The 8,364-nt window shown below is 39.5% G+C and overlaps 1 protein-coding gene across 1 annotated transcript; it reads right to left on the bottom strand.

Annotated features, from left to right (window-relative positions):
* Nucleotides 1–4,457: 4,457 nt before the first annotated feature.
* LOC118800818 (olfactory receptor 2A12-like) lies at nt 4,458–5,450 on the bottom strand. Its single transcript, XM_036560961.1, has one exon. The coding sequence runs from the start codon at nt 5,448–5,450 to the stop codon at nt 4,458–4,460; it is 993 nt and encodes a 330-aa protein (XP_036416854.1).
* Nucleotides 5,451–8,364: the final 2,914 nt, after the last annotated feature.

Below are 8,364 nucleotides of genomic sequence, written 5' to 3'. Positions count from 1 at the left end.
AATCAAACCAGTATAATAAATAATAACTCAGGACAGATTGTGGGATTTTGATGGCTATGTCCGACAACGTAACTCATGCTTCCTACTCCAGCAGCGTTCGGAGGCAGGAAAGCACCCAGTCTGTCTGAATTTAATGTATACATAAAATACTGCCTGCCAGGCAGCTGTATTTGGATGATGTTTGAAGGCAGCATGGATATAAGCCACATATGTAGCTATTTAAGGCAATATAACAGAAAAAATGTCTAAACAGGGAGAGACTGGTTTCTGAACACATTTTTTTGTTTTAACAAAAGGTTCTATTGCTAATGAGCAATGGTCACTGTAGTCTTCATTCTGACAGACAACAAGGCATGTGGTTTCTGACAAAATCCGATTTATTACTTAAAGGTCACAATCATTTTCACAGGGATTAGACCAAAAGCTGTTATTTTTGCCAGGTGTTAGGTCTATGGAAGGCAAATATGGCCAAAAAAACATAATTAAAACAATAAATTGTAAATGCAGATCTCTTTTTGCCATTTCTTTTTCCAAACATCTGCCAAAATTGAAAATGATAAACCTACATTTGCAGTAAAATTTTTCACATAAGCATGAGTCATTTGTGACAAAAATAAAAATACTTTTAAAACAGCTAGTTTTCTTTTTCAGATAAGCAAGGGGTGAGTCTACAATGCCAGCCACCACTAGGGGGCCTGGGCATCATGCCAGGAAAGCTGCTAGGCGCAGCTGCCAGAACTCTAACTTCCAGAAGCCCAAGCAAAAATCAGTGCTGACTGGTTGCACCTATGGAACGCTGCATAAAGGCAGGTTGGTGAGCTGGACTCACCCTTATGCCCTCTTGAGTTTGAGGGTGATTTTGTGTTCTTTCTAGTTTCCCTTTTTATAGAAGTTTCTTTGTTTGAGCAATCTGGTCTTAAGCATCTCTTTTATGTGCCAGTCCTGCAATTTTTTTTTTCCACCACCTAGCACAGCGGCTTCTCCACCTCTTTTCCTGTAGCCCCTGTGGTGCAGTGGTATTTGCAAAAGCCATGTGCCAAACCTTTTACAACCCAGCCAGGGGTAGGGATGTGACATCCTGCCTTCTTGATCTCTCTCAAGACTCCTGTTCGGTGACAGATTATGTCATCGACTTCGGCTGCGGAAAGTGGGTGGGAGGTCCTGCTTCCCACTCTGGATGGTGCAACCTTCCTGCTAGGCCACTGTGTCATGGGGAGGAGCCGAACGTATGCAACTGCATGGGCTCGCAGGTCTCCTTAGGACACCTTCTGTCACACGGGCACTTCCCAACGCAAAGGCCTACGCAGGCCAGGGGAACTGAACGCAGGACAAATTTACCCCATTACTTCTGGGCTTGACTTGGACGTCACCCTTCATCGGGTCCCCACCAACACCAAGCTGCGGGCTTTTGTGGACTCTGGGGCAGTAGGGAGCTTTAGCAACTCCTCGCTTGCCTCAGCCCTTGGGCTATTAGTCCCTTACCCATTCTTGCCATCAATGGGCAGTCACTGGGCTCTGGCCAGGTTACATACCGCACGCATCCCCTTACATTACAGGTAGGCCCCCACACTGAACAAATAGAGCTGTTCATCACCCAGGCTCCACATCTCCAGTTAGTTTTAGGGTACCACTGGCTTGAGCGACACAACCCACGCATCGACTGGTGCACTCAATGGTGTATGCATGGGGTGTCCTGGGGACTTGCCTGGGGCTTTCAGAGCCCATGTCTGAGCCCCTAACACCTCGAGACCCAGTTGAGCCTGACCTCTCCCACGTCTCCGAGGTCTACTGGGACCTGCAAGAGGTGTTCAGTAAGAAGAAGGCTCAAATCCTACAACCACATAGGTAGTTTGACTGTGTTAGCAACCTTCTTCCGGGCACCATACCCCCCGAGGAAGGTTGTTTGCACTCTCTCCTCCCCCTCTCCAAAGTGAATTAGTACTCATGTCTCAAACCAAAGATGAAGAAGGAGATGTGTAAGATCTCAGTTAATGTGTGGAAGAGCACATTACCAAACTAGAAAAGAGCATTTCCAGAAGAAGAAATGTTAAATCAGACATTTTCTTGTCATTGAAGCTAGCATCAGAGCCACTATGGTGAGTGAGTACAGCTACTTGATACGTTGTAGGTGGAGCGAGGGTGCGCATGCCAAAAATGACACAATCGTGGTGCCTCCAACCCCACGCGATGTTCGGTAAACTGCATTATAGACTAGAGGGCTTGTATGTGTTTACACTGACCTCCTCATTTTAGGAGCAACTTGCGCCTGCCAGGTTCTAGTACTGTCGGAAAAAAACATTCAAACATGCCAAAAAAGGAAGCAGATTCAAGAATGAAAATTTATGGCAGATATATCACCATTCATGTTGCTTCCAAATGTAAGCTGGTCAACAGTGTCTCTATTCAGTCTAGAATGGACTTATTGCTTACTTACTTTAATTATGTTCATGTTTACCAGCTTTAATAGACCAGAAATTAGCTTTATCACAAAAGTGGGTTTTTCTCATTTGACAGTTAGTTTATTTCCCTAACTGAAGGTCTAGCATTAATAGGCACACAGTATGCCACTGAAAGCAAAGGCCCACAAGGAAAAAGACGAGCCCTATCAAATGCAGTTTCTCGCTACATGTTTCTCTTCTCAGGTCAGTGATCCCTGGTGTCCTGGCTAATGCAGCCCTTCAGAGCTCCACTTCCTGTGCTTTGTCTTGCTCCTTAGCCTTGGGGCCATCCACTGGAGCTGGAGCCACAGGTTAGGAGGGGTACTGTCATGCCCCCATCAACACCTCCTAAACTCCAGATCATGCATTAAAGATCTTCCTTGCTGTGCACCTGTGTCCTGCCTCTCTGAGTCAATCATTACATTATTAATACAATACTTGCAGAGTTTAAATATAAGATGTTTATATTCATTACAATGAAAAAAATACAGGAATGTATTTTTACTTTCATAAAATGAATAGGAGACCTTAAAAAACTAGGGCTCCTGGGTTCCCCACTGCTTGGTTTCTTAGTACTTGTTTTGCCAAATCCTAATAGTTTCTAGTCTATTGTATTTTCTAGTCACCTCTGTTTTTTACCTTCTTTTGCCTGGTATTCTGGTTTTGGTTGAATCCTGTCATGAACTGTGAGAATCATATAAAGAAATTTACTTGAAATTAAGACTTGTTTTTACATCTGACACCAATGTGTTATAAATTTAGTGGTTATCTTATACTTCCACTTGTGTTTCAACTGTTTGTATATGTGATAACAGCAATTGAAACCCAAAAAAAGGAAGGCGTAGAGGCATTTTCCTATGGCCCAATCCTGCCACATAAGACCTTCTTGGGCCTCATTTTGCATGCTGTATCTTTGAGCTAAGACGGAATACATACAGATGACTTGATATGTGGAAAAATGTGACTACCTTTGGCCTATCAGCTTTCTGCAGGCATTTGACAGGGTTGTCATGGACATGAAATTTGAAAGGTATGTTCTAGTCAGCACTTTCTAATAACCAGTAAGGTTAAAAAACATTGGCCACACTGTTTTGTACTAATATTTCCAACACTAAAATAAAGTGTATCTCATTCCGACATTCACTTGTGGAGTTGTGAAACCGGATCTATATCATACTCTGCAGCGACCCTAGCAACCTTTCATAAAATGAATTGTATTCCTCATTGTTAGGTTATTTGAAAACAGCATTTTTTCAACTAGTCTAAGGATGTTCATCCAATCACCTCAAAATTGGTCTTAATACAGTCTGTAGAGTCAATAGGTAAATAATTAATAAAAACATTTTAACATTTTTGCTACAACATATTAATTGAACATTAAAGGCATGGTTTATTCAAACAGGCTGGGTATAACTGAAACATGCATTGTCTCACTGGGTTCAAACTTGAAATGTTTGTTCACAATAACAATCTGACAAAGCATATTTGACTTGAATCAGCCTCTGGATAGTGATAAAATGCTAAAAATGTACTTCAGTTTTACAATTGTTGTTTGCTGTGCATGAGTCCAAAAATTGTATTAAAAACATGGCTGACATCTACCAGTCATTTTTAGTAAAAAGAAAAAGAAAGATTTAAAACTGATGGAAAAAAACTTCACTGGAATGTGCACCTGTAAATGTGAAACTTGAAGCACAACCACATGAGTTCAAAATACTTGTTTCTACAACATTTGTGGACTTAGAAGTCTATATTTTATGTGTAAACTTAAAGTTTATAAATATTCATCCAAAAGCTTTTAATTCAAATATACATACATATATATGAATGCTAACTAAATAAATGTTCTAGCTTTATGCAAATCCGTTAACTAACAGTACATTAAACTACAACCATGGGCCTATAAATGATAATAAAAAAGCAATCAGTGGTAATCTTAAAAAGGCATTTGAGCCTTTTACATTTTTTATTTCATGAAAATAGGCCAAACTACAGTTATTATATGATTTATTATATCGTTCAGTTCTTTGCTATGCTTTTCACAGGATCTTCAATTGCAAAGTTCACCTTGATTCGCTTGTAGAGTACTTTAACAGAATGCAATACCTCCTCTGTCTTTAGAGTATATATGATGGGGTTTAACATAGGTGGAATTGTTTGTGTTAGGACAGTGTTGATTATTCTAGTATTTGGATGTAGATATGTTGTAAAAGTAGACATGTAAATGCTAAAAACTGGTAGATAAAACAGAGCAACTAGTATGAGATGGGAAGTGCAGGTTTTCATAGCTTTAATTCGCTCAGCACCATGTGAGATCTTAAGCAATGCTAAACCAATGCAAACATATGAGACAGTTATTAGTATCAATGGAAGGCAAAGCACAATAGCAATATAAACAAAGGCCATTTTGAAATTAAGAGAATTATCATTACAGGCTAGTTTGAAGACAGGGCCATGATCACAAAAATAACTGTCAACTGTGGTAGATCTACAGAAGGACAGTCTGGTAATCAAAGCTACAGTGAAAGCAATAATAGTCACAGAGAAAGCCCACATAACACCAATGATGAGAGTCATTATGCTTTTGGTGACAATAGCATGATACCTCAGAGGAAAACATATAGCAATTACTCTGTCAAAGGACAAAGCAAGCAGAGTAAGAGACTGCACAGCCATGAACAGAAACACAAAAAACATGCTTGCCAGACATTCTTCATAAGACATGTACTGGTTCTCAAGCAAAAACATGTATGCATACTTTGGAATAATTGCAGAGCTACCACCCAGATCAGACAAGGCCAAGTTGAAGACAGCTATATACTTAGCTGTATGCAGAGTGCGTGCCAGGTATATAGTACCCATTATAAAGGAATTCCCTAAAACAGTTACAACATACACAAAGCATAAAAATATATAGTAATACCTTGCATGTGGCATGTTGTACAATCCACTTATGTAAAATGTAGGGAGGCGAAAAAATGTTGCATTGTCAGGGGACACCAAGGAATTCATGTCAGGCAGACACTAGTCTTATACAAAATGCAAGAAAAATAATTGTTGAACACAAAGCACAAATGCAAACAAAAATATTTGCAAATGTAAAACATACATAATAAATCAATTGACTGACTCTGTCAGAGTAGTATTGTACTCTGTAATACTAATGAAAGCATATAAAACAAGTACCGGATACTAAAATTTGATCTATAGTGGTTTGATACAATAATTTTTGCATCTGTTGCAGAATTTTAGGAGAGATCAAACACATTTATAGCTGATCAATGATTGTCATCTTCAAAACACACCTCCTCTATAGTCTCTATAGACAAAGTTGTATGCTAAATTGGAATGTATTCCTTTCCAATACATTAAACTGCAATACAATACAGTGAATAAAAATGCTGCAATGGATTCTTCTCTGAAAACTGATATGGCATAATAAATGAAAAATTTGTACAGAATGCAGGATTTTGATGGTTGTGTCTGAAACATAGCAAATGCTGCCTACTCAGAATATTTGAATAAAATGCTGCTTGTTAGGCACCCCTACTCAATTGGCACATCTGGCACATGACCGACTTTCAACATTAAATATGTGGTTTAAATAATTTCAGTTATTATAATGTTAAATGGTTGTGAAAAGGTTAACAAAATACTAATGAATTCACATTTGACTCATAGCAGATGACCAGGATATGTTCCTCCTGCAGTTCCTTTCCGGAAGCTCTGTTCCTGCATACCAGGAAGGTTTACAAACCCAATTCCAAAGAAGTAAACAAATGTAAATAAATGTAAATAAAAACAGAATGCAAATATTTGCGCATTTCAAAGATCCGTATTTTATACACAATAGAACATAGAACATATATCAGATGTTGAACATGAGACATTTTACCATTTCATGAAAAACATTAACTCATTTAGAACTTGATGGCAGCAATGCAACAAAGTCTGGAAAAGTAAGTGGTACTAATAAAAAACAGCTGGCTGAGTGATTTGCAATTAACTCACATGACTGGGTATAAAAAGAGCATTTTAGAGAGTCTCTCAGAAGCAAAGATGGGCAGACGTTCACCAATCTGCGGAAAACTGCGTCTAAAAATTGTGGAACAACTTCAAAAAAATGTTCCTCAATGTAAAATTGCTAAAACTTTGGATATCCCCCCATATACAGTACATAATATCATCAAAAGAATCTGGAGAAATCTTTGTACATAAGAGACAAGGCCGACAGTCTATATAGGATGCTCATGATCTTTCGGCCCTCAAGTGGCACTACAATAAAAACGGGCATGATTCTGTACTGGAAATCACTGCATGGGCTCAGGAACACTTCCAGAAATCATTGTTTGTGAACACAGTCTGCCCTGCAATCCACAAATGCAAGTTAAAGCTGTATCATGCAAAAGAGAAGCCATGTGTCAACACAATCCAGAAACGACACCATTTTCTCTGGGCCTTAGCTCGTTTAAAATGGACTGAGGCAAAGTGGAAAACTGTTTTGTGCTCAGATAATTTAAAATGTAAAATTCTTTTTGGAAACCACGGATGCCGTGTCCTGCGGACTCAAGAGTAAAGGGACCATCCAGCTTGTTATCAGCGCACAGTTCAAAAGCCTGCTTTTCTGATGGTTTGGGGTTGCATTAGCGCCTGTGGTGTGGGCAGTTTTCACATCTGGAAAGGCACTATCAATGCTGAACAGTATATAGAGGTTTTAGAACAACATGTGCTCCAATCCAGACAACGTCTCTTTCAGGGAAGGCCTTGCATATTTCAGCAAGACAATGCTAAACCACATACTGCATCCATCGCAACAGCATGGCTTCACAGAAGAAGAGTCCGGGTGCTGAACTGGCCTGCCTGCAGTCCAGACCTTTCAGCAATAGAAATTATTTGGCGCAAATAATGAAAATGAAATGAAAAATCTGGCAAAGAAGACCCAGGACTGTTGAGCAGCTAGAACCCTAATCAGACAAGAATAGGACAACATTCCTCTCCCAAAACTCCAGCAATTGGTCCCCTCACTTCTCAGACATTTACAGACTGTTGTTAAAAGAAGAGGGGACGCTAAATACTGGTAGACATGGCCCTGTCCCAATTTTTTGAGATGCGTTGCTGCCATCAAGTTCTCTTCATGAAATGGTAAAATGTCTCACTTTCAACATCTGACATGCGTTCTATGTTCTCCTGCGAATAAAATATGGGTCTATGAGATTTGCATCATTACATTGTTTTTTTGTTTTTTTTTTTATTTACATTTTGCCCAGCATCCCAGTTTTTTTGAAGTAGGAGTTATATAAAGGAACAGTTAGATGATAGTTGAACTAACAAATTCATTCTGGTCCACTATAAAAAAGTGATCGCAAATAGAAAAACTCACATATTTCAAATGTTAGCACACAGAAAAAAGGAATTCTGTGTGCAAGGAATCAACTTTAAAACCTTTCTTTTCATTAATGTGCTAAATATGTAGTTCCTTTAAAACACCTTTCATGTGGCAGTGTCACAGATCCCATGGTGGGAGCTGTTAATTGTGAACCGGAACTCCAAAAAACATTTATCCCAGTCCTCATGATGTTCCTCTACAAAAGAGACTATTGTAGTCTTCAGGGTTCAATTAACTCATTCTGTGAGATTGGTCTGGGGATGATAGCTGGTGCTCATCTTCTGTATGACTCCCCATTACTGCAGAGGTCTGTGAGGAGCTGACTGGTGAACTGAGAGCACCAGTCTGAGACAAGGTATTTCTGACTGTTAGGTTTGTACTGTTGGCAGATTGCACACTGTTAAACATGTTGCCACACATCCTTCCCGAGTGTAGGCCACCAGGCCTCTAAAATCTGCAACAGCGTCTTGTGCCATTAGAGGATTGTTGTGAAAGTAGTGGAGGTAAACATTGGTCAGTTCCCTGGGTACTGCCAAGTGA

Source organism: Colossoma macropomum, unplaced genomic scaffold (genome assembly GCF_904425465.1).
Source record: "Colossoma macropomum unplaced genomic scaffold, Colossoma_macropomum, whole genome shotgun sequence".
In the NCBI taxonomy this organism is placed as follows: domain Eukaryota; kingdom Metazoa; phylum Chordata; class Actinopteri; order Characiformes; family Serrasalmidae; genus Colossoma; species Colossoma macropomum.
The sequence above is the reverse complement of the archived record's forward strand: the minus strand, read 5'-3'. Positions and strand labels throughout refer to the sequence as shown.